We start from the raw sequence: 26430 nt of genomic DNA, 5'->3' as shown, positions 1-26430 counted from the left end.
ACAGAAATTGACAGAAATTGTGCAGCCTTGCAACTAATGATAATCACTTGAGTCAGCAAACAATCGATTTCTGATTTCCTGCCTACAAATGAGTATTATTTGTCTTAGAAGATTATCTTTCTTTGGAACCGCAATGACATAATATTTAAGCACTCTGTGGTCTTGCTTGGCTATGCGGTTTGTGTACACAAGAGTGATAAGCATCCAGCTCTACAGCTGTGAGTTAGGAACAAGATAATGAGATTGGGTTTTCAACAAACAGTGTAGAATATTGATTTTTTTCCTCTTCTTGTTTCATAATAGTGCTGCTTTTATCAGCCACTGGAATATCTCTTTAATCGATGTGTCGATAGAAACGGAAAACGCTTACCACCTCGAGCCTTTCCGTTCTGCGATTTGCCATCTTCTGCTTTGGTCTTGGTGTCATTGTTGTTGTTGGTGTTGGGAGAAGGTGCGATGTTGTTGGTGTTCGGTGGAGCGCTGAGGTTATTGGCACTGCTGGTGCTGCTGGCCGGAGAGGCTGGGGGCTCGGCAGAGCCGGGGGATGCCGGGGGGTCGTGCCTCTCCTGGGGTGGGGATGTGGTAGCCGACGAGGGCTCTTTGTTGTCACTGTTCGAGAGGCTGTTTCGGGATGAGTTTGCTACCGAGGAGGATCCCTTCAGACTGTTATTGTTGCTGTTGGACTGTAAAATGAAAAATCAGCGATCAGTATAACGGATCATGTAGAAGCAAAGTATGAATGAAATGGCGAGATATTTACAAACACAGAGCAAAACTCGTAGGATAAGATTCGATATTTCGTAACCTCATCATTAGGGCTATTAAAGTTTGCATTTTGCAGGGACGATATATTAACGAGGGGATTATTTTTGCGACAGAAGGGAGTAAACTCGTAGGGTTAGGACTTTTAAACTTGAGTAATCCTAAGGATTTATTAAGGAAATGCAATTATGCATCCTTCCAAATGCATGGATGATCACTTTATGACGGGGACCAGTGAATATTTCATATCATACAGCGTGAGGATATCTACCCGCCCACTTACCACTGAATACAACCTGTATTTATTTCCGTCAGTATCCAAACTTCTTGAAGTCCCTTCCCTTAGATCCTGTCGTCAATGTCCGAGCTTGGATATTACTTAAATTACTCAAACAGAAGCATGTGTCGCACAGCTTCCTTTTTTTGTGAAAACGATATCGTTGTCTCACACTAAAATCATGCATCAATTATTCATTGTGTAAACGGCGGAAAAATGGTTTCACCTTGAAGAAGTGATGGACAAATCGTAACGACAAAGTGGGAGGGGTGCGGCCAAGCTAAGACGACTTTGAAACTCATCAGAAAAGGAGCGGCGGTAGTCTATCTAAAAATATATCGGAAGGTAAGAATCGGTGGAACGTCTGTAAGCAGGTTTACCCATACAGACATTACTCACTCCTCACTACACCAACATGAGGTACGCACTGTGGTCATGTGACAACATGAAGGGCATATATGGACATATCTTGACCGTTTAAGCGATCGTAACATATCATAAAATTGAAGACTTGGAAGCCCCCCGATCATCAAGAACTGTTGTGTTAAGACTAAAAAGAACACTTTGCATGACAGATTAAAAGTTTCCCTTTTATTTCGTCGTACGGACAGACAGTGACCCGTGCCAGGCGATCGCCGATTCGATACCCAGGGAAAGGGGTTTAATAGTCCACCTACCAAATCCTTGGCGTCGCTTCGCTTCCTGACAGCGTTGATCCTCTCCTCGGCAACCTGGTTGATCTGGACCTTGATCGACGGGTAGTGGGTCAGTACCTCGTCCAAGTCTTCTTTGGTGAGGACGAAGCAGTCGCAGTTGGTCTGCGCTCTGGACGAGATGGGGAAAAATGGAAAAATGTCGATTTCGAAGATAGTTATAAAATGAGAGCTTGTTCTACCTTCGACGGGAAGAATACAAAATTCATATTTCTTTCTTTCTGGCAGACGATAAGAGAATTATGAATACAACTGTTATTTGCACAGAGCAAAAATTACAATAGTAGGAAAGTGAAGAAAGAAAGATTATTATAGATTGAGAGAAGAACTTTCACAGGACTATGATGAAACAAAGAGAGAGAAAAAATAAATAATGTCAACATCTAACGTGCTTCTTCTAAAGTAGAAAGGTACAAGATATTCCCTTGACAATTAACTGAGGCAGTTAGCTTTTAAATGTCTCATTATTCTTGATCTAAGCTATTTACTAAATTCAAGACATATGGACAGTTAACATGGACAGTTAGCGATGAAAATGCAGGCCCCCCCCTCTAAAAAAATAGGTGGCCCTGGCCACACCATCGATGGTTTTCACAGGGATCTTTTCCACGATGGCGTGGTGTCACCACATGCAGTAACCTTGACACACTAGTGTACATGTTTCCGACTGCTGCCTTCTCACCTGTCCATCCCACTACCTGCCCCCCCCTGCACCCCTCCCCCAATCTCAAACCTATGACAGGTTCCCTAAAGAGTAAATAAAGTTTGTAAAATGAGTGAAACCTGATTGAGGCCGTTCTTGGACAACTGTAGACCAGACTGATCTCTCCGAAGAATCTGCCGGCCTGCATGGTGTCAAACACGATCTGACCGTCCTCCGAGACCACGTCTACCACTCCGCGGTGGATGAAGAACATCTGGGGAGCAAAACATTTGGACGGCTGAGCATGATGAGGGGATGCTTACCACGCCGGCTGTTTAAGTAGTCGCGATACCCGATTTTCCGTCGATCAAAAATTCCACAAATGTCATCTTTTTTTTCCCGTTTCCACTCCCACTATCAAGCACAAACTCGTTTGACCTACCACACTTTTCAGAGCAGAAAATAATTCCGTTGGTCTACAGACCATTTAACTTAGATATCAGATTTAAAAAAATACTATATAAAAACGTGTGTGAATTGCTGGCTAGTAGTCACAAATAACTTTGACCAACAGAGCAGAGCAGAGTGGCAGAATCAACAGTCGCAGTTATGACCGCACCGAGGAGTCAGCGAATTTATATATATATTCTCACCTCTTTGCCAAAGTCGTGTTTCTTCACAATGTACTCCTTGCTAAGGTAGTAGTCTGGTTTGATGCACATGGCTAACATCTTTTGGAAGCCTACCTCTGTGTTTTGGAAGAGTGGTACCTGTCAATGCAGATCGTAGAAACGAAAAGTGAACATATACGAATAATTGACATAAAAAGGACAATTGATAGGAGTGTGGATATTAAAACACTCACTGCATATTCAATGCAGTGATGTTCGACTTGGATTCCTTCACTGCCCTCTCTGTTTTAATGTGTGTTAACAAGCTGTGGAAAAGGAACTTGCTTGATATCCATCAACCTCCCCAGCCCCCCACTCCCTTGACCCCCCCTCCCCCTCTTTTTTCCCAATCTCTTCCCATTTTCGTTGTCGTGAAATTACATGTGGGACACTTCAATGCTGAAATATGAAAAACTTGATAATCCCCTCGTCGTTGTTGATCTCATCCTTGAAATGTGACGCCTTTAGAATGCTTGGTTTAGCTTTCATTGTTCAATGTATTTAGAATTTCATCAGATATTGCACCATTTTTTGTGGTGATATTACTCTCCTCTATGAATAAGTGAGTTTAAATAATGTAAAAAGAAAAAAAAAATTGAGCTGAGCTGCATCAATAAAAACATTCCGCTGTTTGCCAGATGCATTTACAAAATATCACCAAATTTTGAAAAAAAAGAAAAGAAAAAAATCATATCTCGGCCATACGAGATGCTAAGATGATGCGCTTTTGACCGGAAGATGCGAAAAATTTCCAGCAATTGTTATCAAATAAACTTCCGCGATTGGAATAAATATATATATCCCATTTAAAGGTGAGATATCACAACAGAACTATTTCTCTGACTGGGAATTGTCCACAGAGAGACGACGAATCAGGACTCACATTATTGATCATATCCTGGTAGAGGCTGAGAGACACGTCTGCCTTTAGGGACAGAGGGAGCCCGTCGAACAACGAATCGGTATCTACGCCTTTCGTTCGCAGCCACATGTAGTTGTAGTAATCCAGGACCCTCTGAGCCAGACCTTTCTCGACTTGATTATCCTATCACAAAGAAGGGAGACATTTGAATTAGTCGTACATTTTCAGAAAAATAGCTATTCTACAGATGGGAGCGCATCTCATATATTGAAGGAGGGGCAAACATTTTTTTCTTTCCCCATTCTCGGTCCATTTGGTTTGATGGAAGAACAACCTCTCCATTGTCCAATTTTCTTCTGGTTAAACGCAGAAGATAAAAATGAATGCATTTGAGGGTGTTGTGGTCAAGTGGTTAAGGCAGTGGACTTGTGATCTAAGGATTACAGGTTCGAGCCCTGGCCAGATCATTGCGTTGTGTCCTTGGGCAAGGAGCTTTATCTCCATTGCCTCTCTTCACCCAGGTGTATAAATGGGGACTTGCGAGGTAACTTGTAAATATAGTTGCGTGCGCCGGTTTGTGGCTGCACCCTATGGGAAAGTCCCCCGGGGGACACATGGTTGTGGTGCACTGTGGTGCCCCAGGAGAGATTGATTGAATTGTGCACACATTGGTGTGTAGGTGTGTCAAGTTACCAATGACCAGGGTTGTAAAGTCATGTGAGAGGGCCTTGGTCCTGAACAAGACTGTAAACCTAAATAATAAATAAATAAATAAATACTGCAAAAGTTTAACAAATATTGAGCATGTAGGCCTGTGTACCTTAAACATAAAAAACACGATATGCATCCATGAGAGAAGAAAAAAAAAACCCAAAATATTACGGTACCTTCAGATATTGTCCGATGGCGGTAAGTTTCTCCTGGTAACGAGCCCTCTGGGCATCGGCGTTGGCCAAGCTAGCAGCCACGCTGGCAATGACGTAACCGAAGAACACGATGCCAAAGATCATCGCACTCAGGGCTAGGACCATCTACGGGATAAAAAAATTTCACAGAGGTAATAAAGGAATTTGCTCAATGTTAGGGAGATTTCTACTCATTTGCTCACAATTTTTTTTCTCTGGTGGTGAAATAGCAGTGAGCAATTTTGGATGACAGTGAACTGATATAGTTTGCTCCACCGAGTAATGCATGGGAACCAAAGAATGCCCGAGAGTCATGCGACGTCCACGGCTGACTTGTCATGGATTGTTTATAGGGTGACATTTGTTCGCAGACAAATGAATGCTACACGTACATTGGAAATTATTTGTGGTTAAAATAACGGTCAGCAATTGAATACGCGCTTGGCCTACAGTGTACTCACCTCTAACTGAGTCTTGGCAACTATATCACCGTAACCGACCGATGCACCAGTCGCAGCGGCCCAATACAGACTTATGAAATACTGTGTGATGATTGGCTCTTTATCTGCATAACAAACAAGAAAAAAAACGAGGAGAAATATTATATAACATATCATTTTGATCGATAATAAGGACATTTTGTAACAAATCAATGCATCTGATAATAGACTGATATTTTTTCTTTTTCTTGAGGCAAAAAAAAATCACTGGTGGGGCCCCATGTGGCCCGCGGGTTGCCCACCCCTGCTCTATTTCAATCAAAAGGACACGGTAACAGGTACTGACAAATGCATGTACTTTACACAAGCAACAAGAATGCTGGCTTATACGCACAAGAAAGTCTGTGTATGCCAGTTCATACTGACAAAAATATGAAACGATCCATTTGTATGTTACACAAGTAACAAGAATGCTATCCAATACTAACAAAATATCTAAGTATGTGGGTTCATACTGACAAATGTTTGAAATGATCTATTTGTGTATTACACAAGCAGCAAGAATGCTTGCTCATACTCACAAAAAAGTATGTGTATTCTGGTTCATACTGACAAAATGGACATGCATCAATCCATTTGTATGTTACACATGTAACAAGAATGCTATCCAATTCTCACAAAAAGGTCTCTGTGTATGTGGGTTCATACTGACAAATGTATGAAATGATATATTTGTACATTAAACAAGCAACAAGAATGTTGGCTCCCAATTTATATAAGAAAATGTCTTTTTAATCGGGTTCAAACTGACACATGTATGAAAAGATACATTTGTACATCACATTAGTCACAAGTGACTATAAAATGCTAGTTCATGCTCACAAAAAAAATCTTGGTGTATGCTGGTTCATACTGACAGGTGCAAGACAAGATACAATTTGTACTGTACCTTACACAGAGGTGACAAGAATGCTGGTTCATACTCACAAAAGTCAAAAGACTCTATAGATGAGGTCCATGACGAGTTATGGCAGAAATGGTGGTTGCTGTATATCAGGCCGGTATCGTTGCTATCGGATATGAGCTTAAAGAGAGGCTGACAGGCGCTGAAATACCAGACGCAGGCCAGGATGTGCATGAAGAGGACCAGGTAGAAGAAGAACTTCCATTTCCTGCAAGGAATTTTGAAAACCATGAATCAGTGAGGTCACTCAATCTGTTGTGATTATGCCATTTTCATGGAGTAATTGTTAAGGAAAAGAAGATATTTCCTCGGTTTTTTTGACATTGTTTTTTTTTTTTTGTCTTTGATTCTTTTCTTTTCTCTCACCAGGCTGTGCCCTTTGCTGAGCACTTCATGATTTAAAATTAATGATTTTGTATTCAGTTTGGAATGCCATCAACAGATTAGAGGAATTGTAGGACAAATATGACTCAGATGAATTAACATATTAAACGAGGGACGATGGAAGGCCCGGAGAAGAGAATCAAACATTAACATTTCACTATTATTATTCCTTAATACTTGATCTTTTCAGATTTACTTATTCTTAATTATCTTCCATATGTATATATCATATTTAAATTTATTTTTATATGTATATATATATATATATATATAAATATATATATATATAAATATATATATATATATATATATATATATATATATATATATATATATATATATATATATATAAATATATATATATATAAATATATATATATATATATATATACATATATATATAATTGAGTTTATTAAATTAGTGAGTTGGAAAATCCAGAACAGTGAAAAAACTTCCAACCTCCACTGGGACCCAAACCGGGGCCTAGCGCTTTATATGCGGACACCCTAACTACTAGGCCATAAATGCTGATTGTATGTCCAGAGGTTCGAAACCAGTAAGGAAGGTCGTAATTCCACTGTAGGCATTTGTCACCTGTATCGAACAATACTAGTTCTGTTTTTAGTGACTCTAGAGATCAAACATGATGCTTACCAACTCGAAATCATTTGTGATTCCCAAAGCCGGATCTCGAAAGAGAGACTTTGAACAGACTTTTGTTAATGAAATGGAGGTAAACGACAAAGGCAAATGAATATATATATAATTGAAATTGTAATGGGTTGGAAAATCCAGAACAGTGAAAAAACTTCCAGCCTCCACCGGGATTCGAACCCGGGCCTCCCACTTTTATATGCGGACACTGGGACATAGTAATTATAGATATAATTCTCATCAACTGTCACAGCTCGTTATCTGTTCGTTCCACCTTACTGCAGAAGAGCTATTAAAGTGAAGAGCAAAATTAGTTCTATTATTGGGAGATTAATTAAAAAATTAACTGCCAAAATAGCTGTCCTGATGGGATTCGGTTATTTTCTTTGTTCGTTACCTGATGTTTCCAGTTTCCATTTCAACACCTGACTCAAGATAGTTGAAGGCAAGAGGCTGTTGATTTGCAAGTTATAACAAAAGAGAGAAAGCAAAAGAAAATAAACATTAGGACAATGAAACGTAGTGAGTTCACACGCGACATGACTCTTCTTCGTTTTACTAAAATCAGACAGACATGTTTAATAACAACTCCATCTTTTATAGCCTCCAGGCGGTCTCCAGGTAAAGTTCATAAGACTGTGCCAAATGTCTTTACTGCAATCTTTTCACAGCCCTATGCATCTTCATATCAACATATATAAACTAGAAATCAGGTTTCAGAAAGTACAAATTGTACAGTGGAATATCAAGCCCTGCCCCCCCCACCTGACCCCCTCCCCGCCAATAAAACATGGTCAGCCAAAAGGAACATTTTAATGTACTATTAAAGCATTTTCAGAAGTACAAATCAACAACATTGTAAAAAGAATAAGGTTTTTATAGAAATATATATTATGTATCTCAATTCTCCCCTCTCTCCATTTTTGTTTTTAGGGAAGCCCAGGACCAAAGCTACATCAGCACAAAACAGTAGTGCATGCTGTTATTGCCTTTATGGGCACTGATTTTGATTTAGCTCCTTTTGGCACGAAAGTGGTCGAAAAGAGTTAGAATCTGAATGTGCCTTCCGTTGGCCAAGTGTCATGAATTTTTTCCTCCAAATTTAAGATAACTGTAGACGAACGATTTGGCTGTTTAGACTCACCACACGGTAAAACTGGATTAATCGGTTCAGCCTCACAACTGCATAGATGTGTAGTGCATATTCTGCAAAAGTATATTTAAAAAAAATATATAAATATAAAATCAAAAATTAAATTAAATGTGAAAATATAAATAAAAATATAGACACTTGCCCTGACAAACTATGACCACAGAAGACATTTATTCCCCCTCCCCCCCAAACTAAGCCATCTACCTTAATGAGAACCTGCATCAAGTTTTCTATTATAAAAACAAATACTTGACCAAATTTGGTATAATCCATTTTTTCCCCTCACCTCCATCTTCCCTCTCCCCCCCACCCTGGACTCCCCCCTCCTTCCCGGACCTACTGATTTAAGGAAAAATTGTGAAGATGCAGGACCAATTGAACAATATGTCTTCTCTCTCGTCTCATTTGTTGCTTACCGCCCTCCCCCCTCCCTTCCCTTCCCTTCATTTCTTTCTCCTTTAATTTCTTTTCGATAGTCATGAAAATTACTAAAGTTTGCTTTGAAACTTCCCCTCTGGTTTAATTTCGGTGATATAACCCCCCCCCCCAAAAAAAAAAAACTGGTTCTTTCTTTGCAAATCTGTTTCATAAGTAATAAAATTATTTCAAGATAAAAAAAGGCACATGTTATGTTCCTTTGAAACTTATCTCTTCAGTTCCCTTTCGTATCGGTGACACCGGGTAAAATATGCTTTCTGTATTCTCGTCACATGGCACATGACATGTTTTCTATTATTGTATTATTAGTTCTGTCATTAAATTACACTCTATTGCCCTAACTGCTATATTGTACTGCACCATCCATCTGATAAATACATAAATGATCGAATTGAATTGTACCCAAAATGTCCCCGTTGTCCTTTGAAATCTTTAGTGTCCAATCTTTAGTGTCCAAAACTGTTTGGTGGTCAAGTTATGAATCAAGATGTAAGTGAAAATATGCTATTAATTTTTTTTGGCGTCCCACTATTCTTGAATTCCAAACATCTTGTGGGTGTAGTGAATAATTGTAGAATGATAAGTATTCAAAATCTAAGAGGCCTACAAAACTAAAACCCAACAACAGAACCAGCTGGAACAAAAACAACAACAACAAGCACAACAACAAAAACATAGAAACATGGCGATACTGCATTTTCCTCGTCCGGGGTGCCTTCAAATGTAAGATACAACTTGTAAGAAAGGGAACGAATGTGCCGAAAGATCTTCACCGTGCACAAACAGAGAAAGCTGGTACTCACCGTGGGTACTTCGGACAAAGCAATAAGCAATCAGCTCTGTAGGGAAGCACGCCATTAGATCAATGAGAAAGTTCGTCCTGAAAGCAGCATGTGACAATGGTTATTATTTATATGCTCATTCCCGAAATCTTCCTTATGAATTTGTTATTATTATTATTATTATATTATTTTTTTTATTTTATTTTTTTTTTTTACAAGCAAAACCAACAAACTTATCACCAAGTTAAAAGTACATTTGTTCACTATTAAGTACTCGGTCGAGTCAAATAAAGAAAGAAAGACACCAGTGACACATCAATATCTTCTGCACTAGATTATCAGAGCAACGTAAGGGGGGGAGGGGGGAGGAGGGGGTAGTCTTTGGTATACATGTCCCAAATGATGGTTTGGCTTTGAACTCATTTCAAAGAAGGAGACCAGCTCGAGTTCTGTCCTTAACGACTTACACCGATAAGAAAAGGGACAGAGGGATAGAAAAACCATTTCTCTTTTTTCAGTCGAGACAAAAATTACATAATTACTTTATAATTTTCACTGAGAAAGAGAGAAGAGATAGAGGAAAAAATAAAACAAACTCCAAATGACATGAGCGATGAAACTTGTCTTTATGCTTTAATACTCACTTAAAGTAATGCTTGGCAGTGGAGACTGGATGCGTCACTAAGACCTTGTTCTCATTAAAGAAAGCTGAATGGAATTTCAGATACCTACAAAATTGAAACATGAAATGAAAAATCAAACACTCAAAATATCCTTATGCACAACGAACAAATCATCTCACAGTGAAGCTGCAGGTAAATGCCCAAAATTTCGTTTCGGTGATTGATCCTGTGAATAATTTTATCCAGTATCGCATCTCAAAAAAATTTGCAAAATGGGCAAATTGCTATGTAAAAGTGCACAGATGCCCAGCAGTGTTTTGGACACAGAACCATAAGTATTTTATTATTAGAGACAAAGTTCATATCCTTTGCAGCTGCTATGCAAAATAATTCCCTGTGATCCGTCCGCTGTTAATGTTCCCTGGAATGTCCTGACACGTCTTTTATGGACAAACTTCTTGAACGACTTGCTTGCAAAAGTCTTATCATATTGCACTATTAAGTCTAGACCTAGCTGTAATATCCAGCATATGATATGAACGTTAGGCAAGAACCTAGTATGCCTTTGCTAAATTACAAGAAGGCTATGATTAGAAATTACACATGATCAAGATGCATAGCAGTGTTTTGTACACAGAACCAAAGTTATTTTATGAAGAGACAAAGTTCATATCCAGCAAAATTATTCCACTTGATCCATCCGCTGTTAACATTCCCTGGGATGACCTGAACGTATTCGCTAAATAACATCTTTTATGCTCACAAAAATCTTATATTGCACTAGTAAGTCTAGACCTAACTGTAATATCCAGCATATGATAAGAACGTTAGGCAAGAACCTAGTTGCCTTCGCTAAATGACAACAAGGCTATGATAGGAAATTACATGTGATCAAATTTTGACTCTCTGAACAAAGGATAAAGTTCTCTTTGCAAAGAAGAAAATAAAAAAGCCGAGTGATTCTCACATGTCAATGTAGAATGTGATCTCTAGGAAGTAGTTGATGCCCCAGAAGGTCCCTGACGTGTGAAGGAAGCTAGCCTGTATGGTGACAGTGAAGACAGACAGGAGAGAAATAGCCACCCGGAAGCCCTCCCAGAGTTGGAAGTAACGACCACTGGGAAGGAACACTCGACTGCAACGAGGAAAAGAAAGCCAAAAATGTTGAGTTATTGATATTGCATTTTTTCATGCAGCTGTTTAGAAATTGATTCTTTTTAATGTTAGGAGCAAAGTTTGATGTTTAAAAAAATAAATAAATAAAAAATATATGTTAGTATATTTTCTGTGACATTGCTGAGTGTATAGTACTTATCAAAGTCTATGTGAGAGCGATTATATTTCTCCGATAAAAGTTCCTATTTTGAATATTCTGATTGTAGTTTAGCAGCTAAAAATATATCTCTGTAGCAACTAAGAACCTTCCCTTTGACCTGCGGTTTAAAATACAACTTTTACTACATGAATAAAAATATGTCTCGGCAAAAACTGCAAACAAATTTGGAGCCAATTTACAGCTAGGTGAAAGAAACATGTGATAATTTTAGCTTACAATATATTTAGATTAAAAAGTAGTTTTTGGCTTTCACTGCTTCACCTGTTACTACACTAACTACTGACTATCTATAATACTATGCTTCAACCGTGGACCAAATGTTTCATACTAGAAGAGAAAATTTAAGCAAAAACAAGAGCATTGATGGCGTCACGTGATGAAGGGGCCTGATCCGATCACACACCACCTGTAATGGGAACAATTGGAATTTTAAAAGCAAGGGAGACATGAAAAAATGTAAAGAAATAAGTCTTTTGTGATAGTTGGATGTCCTGACAACATTCAACACCTTGTTCATATATTTTTTCTATTCCTCACCTCATCAAGAGTTTCAAAAACAGCCTTGTGACCGGAGAAAATTTTTTAAAAGGCTCCAAATAATCGTCTGAGTACCTGCGGTGAAAAACAGTGGCCAACAAAAGTTAGGATGGATCAATGAAAGCAAAAGATTCGAATCCCTTATTAAGAAAAGAAAAAAAAAAAATATGTGTATAGAAAATGTAAACCAACACTTAATATACTCCTCTCCTACCTCTCCTCTTCCCCTGTTGCTTTCTTCTCTCCATACCTTGTCTACTAATCCCCTTACATCTATCTCTTTGTGTTCACCATGCTCATTAACCTGTATGTATTCTGTGCATGTTTTTGTCCCTTCTGTTACTGTTACATTTAGCCTCTGAAGAAGATCCTGGCTAGGATCGAAACGTCAGGCCAACTTACTTTTACACACTTAAATTAAGTCTCCAATTTTTTTTTTTCAAGGTCGTACATCATTCTTTCTGTTTTTTAAATATAAAACTTACTTGTTAAAGACTTTGACAGATGTGTCCGTCTTCCTGTGTGATGTGGCTTCAACTGATCTGTCAGCCTCCAGTTCCTCGGTATCTGTGTTGCGAAAAAGTGTATGCAAGCTGTAAGTAATGCATTACTTGCTGTTGGTGCCGATAAATTCAAGAATGTGACCATGAAAGTTGAAATTTAGATTTCAAAGAGCCAGGGTCTTCAGAAAATCTCAAGTCCCTTTATTTGATTACTGCCAGCTCCAGTGGAAACACCGTTATTTTCTTTTGCAAACTTTATCAAGACTTGTACATAAATATTTTATTGCTATGTCAAAAAATACAGCTGTTATATCAGTTATTAGACTAGACTGTCTTTACAATTGTACCTCAACTATACAATACAGCATTTTTTTATAAGGACACATATGGTAAGTTCAGCATGCATTTACTTGGCATTTTGCAAGAAACATCACTACACACTTTGTGAAGTTAATTAAACACAGGGTAAAAAAAAACATATGAGGAATTTTAGCTATGGAAGTGAAAATATGATATCAATAAAATATTGTAATCAAATCTTTCAAAGCTTAATGCTCATTATTTTAGTTAACTTAAAAGAGATGGAAAAGTTTTCAGGAGGAATAAAGTCATAACAACACATATAGCAGCAAAGTTAAATTCAGCTTAGGCTGAATTTGTATTATAGTAGCAATATGTTAGGCTAACTGTACATCTACTGCTGTTTGTCTGGCTTTTAATTACCTGCTATTTCTTCAAGGTCTTCTTGGCGTTGTGAGGCACTTTTAAGTTCAAGGAGATGGTCTCTGTTGGACGCAGCCTCTTTAAACTGTCTGTTTGAACATAAAACATGTCAAAATTTATTGTCAAATCTAAAAAGATTCTGCTATTCACCTCTTTTTGGTTGACGTGGCAATCAATTCCTTTGTAAATTGTCTTTTGTATATATATATATATATATTATAGTACTTCACAACGGTTATCACATGTCTACCTTGACTTATTTGTTCATACCAGCACCAGCATTTTACACATCATGCAAGATATTACACATCTTGTAACAGTTAATTTTGCATATATTTGCACATCAAGTTTAAAGAGGATGGTGTTTTATATATGTTTGTTGTTCGTGTATGACCAAACGTGTAGTCACACATTATTTCATAACAAACTCGTCTAAATAAAGTGTTCCTACTTTATACCTCTACAATGGAAACATGCTATGGCTGGAGATCCACGGACTGGTGAATATTTTATTTCCTATTTTCTTCTTGACTATTTCTTTCTGCATCACATGTTTCGTGATTGTTAACATATTTCAGGGAGTGAATGTTGCACAGAAATGGCAGAAGAAGAAAAAGGTAAAAGAAAGAAAGAAGAAATCTTTTTTTTTTTGCAAGACTTACTTTGCAATGAGAGGGAACTCTGTCAGAGCCTCATCTAGATCACGCCTGGTCAGCATCAAGACCTCGCAATAAGAGGCCGCCCTCACTGTGGCCGTACGATAATCCCCGAAGATGAGTCCGACCTCACCAAAGTACTGCCCCGGGCCGATCGTACTCGTTACCCTCTTCCTGTCCTTGGTTAGCACCTAGTTGTGACAGAAAATCAATACAGCAGAAATGAAGTCCTACATATAGCATGGGAATGGTTGCTGGAAGGAGTTTACGACCTTTAATGAAAAGACTTTGAAGAAGAGAGGACAGATGGGTTGCCAATTCTTGTTTTAACCCTTTTTTTACCTCCTTTTAAATTATTGATAAAATCTCCAAGAGCTATGTCCAGCTGTCCAAAACAGAAAGGTCAGAGGGGAGTGTGGGAAGGGGGAAAGGGGGGAGGGAAAAGGGGGGAGGAGAAATGGATTCGAGTCAGCCTAGGGGCAATATACATCTTCATGAGGTTACATCTAACATTGGGCACAAATCTCATGTTCATATTTCTTTGTGATGTTGACTTGTCGAAATGAGGTCTGTCGTAAAGGGCTCACCTCGCAAGTTCCTCTTCTGATGAAATACATCTCACGACCCATATCCCCCTCGTAGACGATGATGTCACCGGGCATGAAGAGGTAAGTGTGCGTCTTCAGTGACAGCTGCCGCAGGAATCCTGAATCGCAGTCCTTGAAGAGGGGCACCTGCAAGAGATTAGATCCGGATGTGATCAACGGGCTGCTATGAAATGCCAGGCTTGGCGAGTAGCACTCACTGCTATGTATGTCCCTGGGGTATAAACACTGATTGCTATATGACTGCTACAAAATAATATGCTATAATATGGATGATTTACAAGCTTAAGGAAGTCACTTTTTGAAAAGCAAATTACTTTGGCAATTTGGAGCCAATACTGGCGAACTCCAACATATGTAGACATCTACAACTTACACTGCAAAATACATGTATCAACTTACCCTGCCTAAAGTTTCTTGCGCATCATTATATGCGATGTCCTGTTGGAGTTGAATGGGCATGTCCCTCATGAGCCGTGGGCCACCAGGAATGGCTTGCCCCCTAGTGAAAATTAAAAAAATTAAAAAATAGGAAAACGTAAATTCGCAATTGCCAACAAAAAGAATCTAGCCAACCCAAAAGACATCATAAACTGTTGACTTCTGCTGAAAAGAGCAGTATGAAACTTACTTGAAACTATGCATAGGGCAAACTGATACTCATGGGTTGAAGTACACAATGTTGAAGTCCTAACATAAATACCTTTTTACAGTCGAAAAGAGCATCCAAATTATAAACATCACCCCTGATTCTTTGACTGAAGATTTTGCGTGAAAATTTCATTGAGTGTTCTTTGACGAACCTTTTTTTCTAAGTAAAAAAACTGACTGGGTAAGATTAAGTACAAGTTGAAAACAGCAGAAATTATTTTTGCGAGGATGAGATTGGAACGAGTGACCTCTGGATTATTTCGCTCTAGATATCGACTAAGCTATCTAGGCCTTAGTTGGTGGCAAGAATTTTCTTACCCTGAGGCTTTTCCAAGACTCCTTTCATAGCCAGATTTGAAATCCTGGAAGTCTCACCGCAAGAGTCACTCTAAGCCACAGGCTAAGCTTCAGTGGCATGCACAGTATTTTAAAGGGTGGGGTGGGAGGGCCAGGAAATTGTTTAAATACCTTACTGCTTTAAATGTAGGAGCTGAACCTACATGCAAGGGTCAGAGGCAAATCAAGGATGAAATGGTACGACCCTGGGGTCAATGAAAGGCAATTCCCATGTAGGGGGTGGTCTGGGGTTAGCAGTGGTCATATCTTCCCAGGACGACAGGACGAATGTTAAACAAAAAATCCCCTGACCAAACAATTTTCACTAACTGCCAATGGAAGTTAGGCGGGGGGGGAAAGGGATGGCCCCCAGCACACTGCCTCCTTCCCTGTTTTGCAACTTTGTAACTGCTCTGAAATTACCATGGCCAGCTTATAAACGACGATTACTTCTACACTGGGCAAAACCCACCCTTGACCCGGTATCGCCTGTACCTGAGCTGGGATGGACATGTATGGAAGCATGGATTAGAGGCATGGAAGGATCGCTATGTTCTTGATTTTAGGAAAGACTACCGAAAGTAGAGGCATATTTTTTTCAACCCACCTGTGTCTGCGGAAGACGAGACTGAGATAGCTGATGACCGACTGCATGAGCTCCGGTGAGACGCCGTGGTCCTTCATGAACTCCTGCACGACGAAGAGCTTCTCCTGGAAGCGGACCCTGAGAAAGTTAAAAACCGTAAGACTTTTATCAGTGCATTACTGATGTACGGTAGTTGAGACTTGAGAAGCCTCCATTTTTGTTTTTCTACCTGTTTGAGAGGACAGCACAAGTCAGTTATTTCTTTACCGATTGGATTTAAAGTGCAAAAATACCAGGCATGACTGCTAGAGATATGAAGGTGTGGTAAACTTTTGCGGCAGGTTTCATGTGAACAGAGTGTCGGTATACAAGTTCGTCGGACATTTTTGGAATGTTGTGAGCGCTTTTCCGCGCAATCGTGTAAATAATCAGGGATACGTGACCATATATATGATGGCTCTCTACAAGATCATTGCTTCGATTCAGAGATCTGTCAACAGCTACAGATCAGGCACATAAGGATTGATTTGACAGCGCCCTCTATCTAGACACGCTGGAGAGGCCCCTTGTGCACACTTAGGTGTGAGGGCGAGACCAGCGGGGACCCAGGGACTCACTGTGAGTTGTAAAGTCACGTGAGGTTTTCCGCTTTGATCGAGACTACAATGGAAAACCTTAAATTTTACCTCGGTGTATCCGTGTTGGCCAGGGTAGCAGCGATCGATGACAGACAGTATCCGTATAGGAGCAGGCCGATCAACATGGCCACCAGGGCGATGAATCTGCCCAGGGTGGTGTTAGCGCTGATATCGCCATATCCCGTGCTGGTCATGGTGGCCGCCGCCCAGTAGAGGGAGATGATGTACTTTTCTGGTGGTGTGCTGCTGCTGGTGGAAGTGCTGTAAAAATACGATGGGGCGGAATGCAATCGTTTAATACAAAATGATTGAACGTGTCCAAAAAAAAAATAACTAGCACTTAAAATAACTCCATTTTTATAATAGGACCTACCCTAAATTGGCCTTAACTTCATGAAGAAGAAAATAGAAGAAGGAAACAAAGAAAAGATATTAACAAAGTTGAGTCTGATTCAGCATGAATATATCTACTCAAAAGCTGATTTCTATACAGCAGTTGATTGGACGAATTAATATGAAAGCAAAATCTTCAGTGACAGCTCTTAAATCCTTTTTTGAAAACAGTATAATTAAAACGACATGTGACTAAAACTTTCAGTTGAATCAACAAAGAAGCAATTCATCTTTACAATTTTTTCCACAATTATATCAAACTACAAGGCCTTAAACTATTCTTTTTTTTTGTTTCTTGTTGCTATCATGATGCAAATTTATCCTCATTCAGAATGTGGCAAAATTACAACTGCATTAAATACTCTATACTAAATTGAGCATTAGAAACGAGTTGATGTAAAATTGCTTGAAGTGAAAGAGAATTTACCAGCTTTTGTCAGCTCAGCTTTGTCCATCAACGGAAATCAAAGATGGCTGAATGTGAAGGTATCAATCTTTTTTCACTCCACAACATTCAGCTCCTTTTAATAAGTTCAAGAGTTTTGTAAATTGAATATAATGTCAACTTATGCGTTTTTGTTCTCGTAGTCGTTCACTAACAGCTTGTTTATTGTTTGGTTCTGTTTGTATTCACTTCTGTTTTATGTTTACTGTCGACCGGGTTATCATTTTCCGTTTTTGTTTTCTGGAATGGACAATAAAGTTTTCTATCTATTTATCTATCTTAATTCCATAAATCAGGGGTCCAGCTTTTGACATCCATTTTAAATTGTAAGCAATTTTTTGGTGTAATCAAAGTACCTTTCTTATATATATCATTACTTGATGTATAATATACAGCTTTAAGTGTGTGTATCACACTACGTGGACGTAGTTGTATCTATAGCATGTAGCTGTATGTATCACAGTAGGTGCAGGTAGTAGTATGTGCAGTAGGTAGTTTTATGTAATTAGTTGTGTATCACAGTACGTGGACGTAGTCTTATGTGTAGCATGTAGTTGTGTGTATCACAGTACGTGGACGTAGTCTTATGTGTAGCATGTAGTTGTGTGTATCACAGTACGTGCACGCAGTCGTTTGTGTAGCATGTAGTTGTGTGTATCACAGTACGTGCATGCAGTCGTTTGTGTAGCATGTAGTTGTGTATCACAGTACGTGGACATAGTCTTATGTGTAGCATGTAGTTGTGTGTATCACAGTACGTGCACGCAGTCGTTTGTGTAGCATGTAGTTTTGTGTATCACAGTACATGGACGTAGTCTTATGTGTAGCATGTAGTTGTGTGTATCACAGTACGTGGACGTAGTCTTATGTGTAGCATGTAGTTGTGTGTATCACAGTACATGCACGCAGTCGTTTGTGTAGCATGTAGTTGTGTGTATCACAGTACGTGGACGTAGTCTTGTGTAGCATGTAGTTGTGTGTATCATAGTACGTGGATGTAGTCGTATGTGTAGCATGTAGTTGTGTATCACAGTACGTGGACGTAGTCGTATGTGTAGCATGTAGTTGTGTGTATCACAGTACGTGGACGTAGTCTTGTGTAGCATGTAGTTGTGTGTATCACAGTACGTGGACAGTCTTATGTGTAGCATGTAGTTGTGTGTATCACAGTACATGCACGCAGTCGTTTGTGTAGCATGTAGTTGTGTATCACAGTACGTGGACATAGTCGTATGTGTAGCATGTAGTTGTGTGTATCATAGTACGTGGATGTAGTCGTATGTGTAGCATGTAGTTGTGTATCACAGTACGTGGACGTAGTCGTATGTGTAGCATGTAGTTGTGTGTATCACAGTACGTGGACGTAGTCGTATGTGTAGCATGTAGTTGTGTATCACAGTACGTGGACATAGTCGTATGTGTAGCATGTAGTTGTGTGTATCATAGTTCGTGGACGTAGTCGTATGTGTAGCATGTAGTTGTGTATCACAGTACGTGGACGTAGTCGTATGTGTAGCATGTAGTTGTGTATCACAGTATGTGGATGAAGTCATATGTGTAGCATGTAGTTGTGTATCAAACTACCTGGACGTAGTCGTATGTGCAGCATGTAGTTGTGTGTATCACAGTACGTGCACATAGTCGTTTGTGTAGCATGTAGTTGTGTATCACAGTACCTGGACGTAGTCGTATGTGTAGCATGTAGTTGTGTATCACAGTATGTGGACGTAGTCATATGTGTAGCATGTAGTTGTGTATCAAACTACCTGGACGTAGTCGTATGTGCAGCATGTAGTTGTGTGTATCACAGTACGTGTACATAGTCGTTTGTGTAGCATGTAGTTGTATGTATCACAGTAGGTGCATGTACTTTCAGAGTTAAAGTACTTAGGTTAAATCAGAACATATCTACTGTCCTCTGAAATATATATATACATATAACAACGATATGAACTTCTAGTCTAATATGCATTTAGCAAAAATATTGATGCCCGCAAACCTTAAAACTATGTCTTACCCTCCACCACCTAACTAGCACGTAAATGAAGCAACTGAAAACTAAATTCTAGGGAGCATTGTAAAACTTTAAAAAGAAAACAGTATTGAATATAAGAGTACCAACTTACATCTTCTTAAAGACACTGCAATTAATATGGCATTTGAATGTGTTTAAAAATGTATGGTAATGATAAATGAAGAATGATCATGTTTGCAAGCATGAAACTTTGATGTGATATGAGAGAAGCAGCATTCATATTTCTTGTCTTCTATTTATGATTTATTTATTTATTTCTGTTTTTCTTTCGAAAAGCAAAAGACGAAAGTGATGACTTGAGAATCTCAAATTATTTCCGTGGCTAGTTCCTCTGTTTTCTGCGTATTTTGACATGAGGCACAAACTCGTTATTGATGTACAGTTTGTTTTCTCGTTTCGTGGGTGATAATATCCCATCATGCCTGTCCAACTCTGCGAAACTCATAACGAGAGGTACTATTATAATAGGCTTACTGTACAGCCGAGCCTCAACTTAAAAACCATTGCAAACGCGACTGTTTTGTCCCGACTTTAAACTCATCGTTCCGAATTTCAGTATGCCATAGTTGACGCAATGTTTCGAAAACTGTAATACTTAGAAATATCATTAAAATGAAAGATAATGAATTCGTTAATTTAATTCGTTAATTTGAAACTGCATCAGATTCATTATTGTCGAGTAATGTCTCTCATTTTTGCATACCTCGTCAACTTGATTTCAACAACTACTTTTCGTGTGTATTATTTCTGTACATAACTGCTTGTACACCTTTGACCTTCATTAAATCTGTTGTGAATAATAATATTAATTGTGGGTGCCGGTGCCTTTCAATCATAAGGTCCCCGGTTCGAGTCACTCCCAGATCAATGTATGTCGTCCAGTTACAGAGTTGTTGACAATTAACAATTCATAATCATGGACGTTAAATATGAATGTAGGAGACTGACTTCGGTCAGCTTGCGGCTTTGATAAGCCAATGAGGCTTCTTCGCGAGTTCCTACTTGCAGGAGGATCTAATATATATACATACATATTAATAATCCCAACATTTATCTTAACGTGAACTCTAAGGCAAATTCTGATTGGCTCATTTGTGATTTTCGTCCGGTCTATAGAACCCACCCATCACTCTCTCCACAAGTAGGCTCAGGAGAAAAAATTCCCCAATTCATTTTTGAAAAAAAAAATTGCTTCCAAGTTTAATAGAATTCTCTATGATCATCAGTTCACTGCAATTTCATTTTAATATTGGTTGTTCCATTTTGGTCTCAAAAGATCATCTCAATCAAAGTTTTCCCTTCTAGATATCCTTCTCATACTGGGAATATCTGCCTATGGATGAAAATGGGCAGATTAAAATTTCCCCAACTATTCAAACTTTAAAAAAAATAAAACATAGTTCTGTTTTATGATATGTCATCTTTCCACCGACACCCATTTGAAAGGCCAACTTTTGGAATACTTCCTTCCAAGACCTCTCAATTTTCCCTTTTTTTTCTTTTAGATACTGTACCATATAAAATTTGTTTCAAATTTGGTGAAAGCCATGGTTCCAGTAGAGACTTCACATCTGATACAAAAATATGGTTCCAGTGGCAAAATTTACGCCCTCCTGTCACATACACACATACACTTGCACGATTATTGCTCGCAAGAAATAAAGCCTCTTTTTAATACCGAGTTTTAAGGTTATTATCCTCGAGTATGACGTCAATTAAAAGTTTAAGCTTGTGCAGAGATGCTTGAATCGGATAGAGTTGCGTGGCGAGTCGGTGGTGTGTATTAACACCTTTCAGAGATCGTAGCCGTTCTCCGAGAAGTGTCACAGTTTCCCTCTCATGTGAAGAGACTAATTGACTCAAGTGTAAAGAAAAGTAGGTGCCAAAAGAAATAATAAAGAAAATAATAAAAAAACAAAAAGAGAGGAGACATGAAAAAAAGAATGTGTAAAAGTAACAGTTTTTTGTTTTATTATGAAATAAAAAAAAGAGAAAAAAAAAGAGGTATTCACATTCTCCTGCTCAATATAACTGCTTTTTCTGATCTCAAAGTTTGCAATGTGTTTCTTGTCAGACGACAGCTTAGGTGGACACCCAAACTGTGTGGCCGAGATGTCTAATAGAGACCTGAGTATGTGTATGCAATTATCAAAGAATAAATATCCTCTGAAGATGTTACTTTCAACTTTTCCTTTTAACAGTTTTTGGGAACATTGAAATAATTTTGCCATGGCCCAATTTTGGATGGAGACATTAGTCCCTTTCGTATTATGCTGTTCTGTCCTTTCTTCAAGCGACAAATACCTTTTCAAAAGGTTGAATTATTAAATATATTTAAATCTCAGTATTTGTTCTTTATATTCTGTCAGAGAAATTGATTGATCATGAATATGCAAAAGGGCAACCACCTTCTTCATTTATTATTAAAACAAAGAGAGACTCTGAGCAGAGGTACACATTGCAACGATGACAATGAACTGATGTGTGACGTTTGAAAGCCTAATATAAACATGCTAAAATAAAAATAGGGTGCAAATATGTATTTTCTTTGATTACTGTATCGCATTCTTATCTTTTCTGTTTTTTTGTTTTTTTTTGTAAAAATATATCTTTTTTTTTTTTGTGGCAAATGTTAGAGAAAAAAATGTGATCTCAAGAAGAAGAAAGAAGAAGTAAAAAAAAAATTTGAAAAAATACAAATAGAAAAATGATCCCAAACATAGAAATGAAATGTGCAGTGATGCTTATGACTAGAAAAGCATGACAAAAACTGTGAAACTTGTGCAGATACCAGAAAAGAGAGAGTGACTTCAATATATACATAAATATATATATAGTGTGTGCATATATCAAACTAAGAGTGCAAGAGGGCCGAAACATTAGGAAGGCATATTACGTAGTAGTCTGGTAGATTTACAGTGAGAGTGAATGAAGAAAAAAACAAGGGGGGGGGGAAGAAAATAGGTGTTTCTAAGTCAAGAAAGAAGGCTCTATATACAGTATCTGTCAAAATAGGAAAAGAAAGTTAGATGAGAGAAGGAGATTTCAGAGAATCAAACTTGTAGAATATTATGAAACAAATGATTTTTTTACCCCCAATACATGTGTATTAGAAGAAGAATAAGACACAGGATAGGCGTTAAGTAGTTAACTGCAGACAGAAGGATGTAAATGCTAGATTATATATATATATATATATATATATATATATATATATATACATATATATATATTTATATATATATATATATATATATATATATAAAAACAATGGCAGTACTAAATTACATTTACAAGTATATATATATTTATATATGAGTACATAAATGAATATATAGACATTTGGTTTAAACTAAAGAGAATTATGTTTGGGTTAGTTTGACAGGAAAAAAAACACAAAACTCAAGGAAAGAAAGACAGAAAGATAAATAAATAAACAGGTCAAGAGTTAGATGTTAATATTAGCTCTATAAACTACCAATAGTGCTGTATATGCATGAGAAAAGAAAAAGATTTAAAAAAAATTGAATAAGACAAAAAAAAAAAATGGAGACAATTAAAAGGAAAAAAAAAATCGAAAAAAATAATTAGAAACTACAGAGAGAGAGTTAGATATAGTAGTAAAATATATACAGAAACCCTGAAGAGTAAAGAAAGAAACCAAAGGTTGCATGGCAGTGCATGATAATATGTGCGTGCATATATACTGTGTGTGCTCACATGCAGCTCGGCCGGTGCGAGTACTTTTTTGAAACATGCCACACAAACAACCTTCATGAATATTCAGCTGACCTTTGAGCGGGCGACTCAAGGGACGACGACCCTTTGCTATTGAATACAAAATTCGAGGTTTGGTTCTTCAAATCCACCTGGCAGCTTGTGTGGGGAGAGAGAGGCAATCACATGACAAATAGATATTAAAAAAAAAGAAATTAGATCGTATCATTTCTGTTTAAAATCTTATGCAGAAATTAAAGGGAAGGAAAGAGAAAAAAAATGGGGAAAAAAAAATCAAAGAGAGAGAGAATAATAGATATAGCTAAAGGTAGCCAAAAGAAAGGGAAAAAGAAACATAAAGGGGGAGAAATTGATTTTTGTACAAATCATGTGTCTGAATTTGGTGGACAATTTTGGATCTGCTTAATAGAAAATCCTCGATTTTTTTTTTATCTCTTAAATCAAATCGGAAGGACGGACCTACGGAGGCATCCATCGGTAATGAACAATGACTTCATTGTACTAGTCGTTATCTCACCGTCTCTTAACTTCACCGATGACACAAGGAAACCATCACTATCAGAAAAACTTTTATCGGCACTTGGAGTTACATGAGACTCCCGATGACAGACCGATACTAATATTTAACGTAACATACGGGTGCTAAACTTCCGCACAGTGCTTACAGTCTGAGAGTCCACAGTCGATGGATTTTCTTTTAATGTTATCCTCATTGTGATGTTTAGATGTCCAAAAAAAAAAAAAAAAAAAATTACAGAATTTGTTTTTACATAATTAGTTATGACTGAAATCCTGCATTTTATATTCCCATACGGCCATCACCGTTTTTCAATAGTGATTTTCGCATGGGTGGGGGGGGGTCACAACTTTCAGCTAAGTTTTTATTCTATAAAATTTGAGAGGGACTAGAAATGAACTTGGTTTTTATATTATGAAAGGGAAAAAAAAGTGTGATGTCGCCCTCTAAATTTAATACCGCAAAACCTGTACGTCCCCAATTCTTCTGCTGCAACGACCGTCTTTTAAATATATCTTTTTTTTTTTCCACATAATTTTAGGAAAAGAGGGATTAACCTATTTCTAATACCTCTTACCGCGACAATCCCCCTTCTGTTATCTAATTTGAACTTTCCATGAACTTTCTTTTCTTCTTTCTTTCAAAATATTTTAATTTCAGCTTTGTGCAAACCTGGCATTATCGCCAAATATCGCAGCTGATTTATATCGCTGCATTCTTAAATCTCGATGCATCTCTCGAATCCCCTGACGAAGGTCTATGTCGTATGCTCTCATGCGTTTGTAGTTTAAAAAAATTAAAACAGAACGAAATTAATACACTCAGAAACAATTTATATTGATGTTTTAGCTTCCTGCTCCCATCCCATCTGTTTTCTTCCGAGTACAAGGGTACGGGGCATTATTATGGATGTATCGTGATCGTAAAACCATACTTTTGCAACTAAATTGATTAAACGTAGAGCTTAGAATTTTTTTCTTTTGTGTTCTTATTATTCTTGTTTCTGTCATTTCTTTTGGCTTTCTGTAACCCTTTGCGAGGACCTTCCATAACTTTCAGATTTCAGTTTTGTTTTCATGAAATGGTCGCCGTTTTCTACTTTTTTGACATGTCCATCAAGTTTTTACATATAACAATCACAAAACAGCAAACTAAGATTAGCCAAGTTTTTCCCTGCCAACAACGTTAATTGGCGAGTAATTAAGGATATTTGCAGATAATGAGAAAAGTGTCCACGACAAATTCCACATTTAAAATTAATTGCATACAGTTCCCCCAAACCCACTAGTTTGAATTCAACCAATCAGAGATGCAGGTTTAGTTATGAGCCGTTGCTAAAAATAGATTCAAGACTTTGCATTGGTACAACCAGGGAGTTGTTATGGAACTCTCTGGTACAACTGCCATATAGACTGTACACAAATCAAGCATGGTGTTGTATTACGTATTGGTCAATGACATTCGTAGTGTTTAAATATTCATATTACGGGCGAGGTTTATTGGGATCCCAACGGAAAACATCTAGGAGAAAAACAAAGTTGAAAGTTGCAAATTTTTCGAATTTTATGCCACCATTTGAAGTAAGATTTAAATAGATAAGCTAGTTATGTATGTCGTTATGGCATAGTGGAGTCAGTGAGGTTGAGAAAAAATCATAGAAAAGGACGCAAAATGCTGCTTAAAGACGGCTTCCGGTTTGACAGAAATGTGCTTTTGGGGTTAGATTCTGTCAGCTGTTCGGACGATCATATTCCATACTAAAAATAAGCCCATTAAGCTGTAATATGCTAAATATTAGCTTGACTGGGTGTTTCGTTTGAAATAATATAATTATTATTTGAAAAAAATTATAGTGTGGTGAAAGTCTCGTCAACTTGTTGGTTGTTAGTTAAGATTCACAGCAAGGGCCTTAGGTGAGCTCTCCCTGTTCATTAAAAATAAAATTCTATAAATATATATAATATGGATAAGTACATGTCAATATGGAGATGATTTTAATAGTTCAATAAACAGAAAAAAAAAATCATTATGCTACCGTCATGCTATCTTATTACTCTGGCATCAAATAAAATCTAAAATAATATAGAAAGACAAAAATCGACAGAAAAAATATGACTATAGCAAAATGAGGATGGCAGAGACAAAAAACAAAATGGCCACTTGTTCAGTTTTAGATGAGGTGTCTGTTGTTTGACATGATCAAAAACAAACAAATGATATCAGGGTGCATTTCACTTAGTAAAGGGCTATAAACTCTCAGCCACTACCGAAAATTTGAAAATCCAATATTATAATGATTTTTCTACTTATTGTCCATACAATTACCTTCCAACTACATTATTACATCAGTTTGAACAGTTTAGCATGTAAAAATTCTTCTAGTATAGAATTTATAAAATTACATCAATTTTGAAGCTCTCATTTGACATCTTCTGCATGTACTACTTATGTCATTTTTT

At 37.7% G+C, this 26430-nt stretch overlaps 1 protein-coding gene across 7 annotated transcripts in view; it reads right to left on the bottom strand.

Moving 5' to 3' along the window:
* LOC139982378 (uncharacterized) overlaps positions 1–26430 on the bottom strand; it is a 115664-nt gene that overhangs the window by 10500 nt on the left and 78734 nt on the right. For 6 of the 7 annotated variants that reach the window (XM_071995140.1, XM_071995141.1, XM_071995142.1 and 3 more), the window contains 22 exons: positions 23509–23592; positions 16892–17104; positions 16227–16343; positions 15035–15134; positions 14615–14761; positions 14034–14218; positions 13372–13460; positions 12631–12712; positions 12146–12220; positions 11240–11407; positions 10294–10377; positions 9671–9747; positions 8421–8482; positions 7674–7729; positions 6261–6445; positions 5295–5398; positions 4816–4959; positions 3950–4111; positions 3049–3165; positions 2536–2669; positions 1717–1864; positions 371–683 (listed from right to left, as the gene is read on the bottom strand). In XM_071995140.1, the coding sequence (XP_071851241.1) occupies positions 371–683; positions 1717–1864; positions 2536–2669; positions 3049–3165; positions 3950–4111; positions 4816–4959; positions 5295–5398; positions 6261–6445; positions 7674–7729; positions 8421–8482; positions 9671–9747; positions 10294–10377; positions 11240–11407; positions 12146–12220; positions 12631–12712; positions 13372–13460; positions 14034–14218; positions 14615–14761; positions 15035–15134; positions 16227–16343; positions 16892–17104; positions 23509–23592 (2846 nt within the window). The remainder of the gene's footprint in view (positions 1–370; positions 684–1716; positions 1865–2535; positions 2670–3048; positions 3166–3949; positions 4112–4815; positions 4960–5294; positions 5399–6260; positions 6446–7673; positions 7730–8420; positions 8483–9670; positions 9748–10293; positions 10378–11239; positions 11408–12145; positions 12221–12630; positions 12713–13371; positions 13461–14033; positions 14219–14614; positions 14762–15034; positions 15135–16226; positions 16344–16891; positions 17105–23508; positions 23593–26430) is intronic. The other variant, XM_071995144.1, reaches the window with a different exon arrangement.

This window comes from Apostichopus japonicus, chromosome 16, assembly GCF_037975245.1.
Source record: "Apostichopus japonicus isolate 1M-3 chromosome 16, ASM3797524v1, whole genome shotgun sequence".
NCBI classification, from domain to species: Eukaryota; Metazoa; Echinodermata; class Holothuroidea; order Aspidochirotida; family Stichopodidae; genus Apostichopus; species Apostichopus japonicus.
Note: the sequence above shows the minus strand (reverse complement) of the source record. Positions and strands in the feature narration are given on the sequence as shown.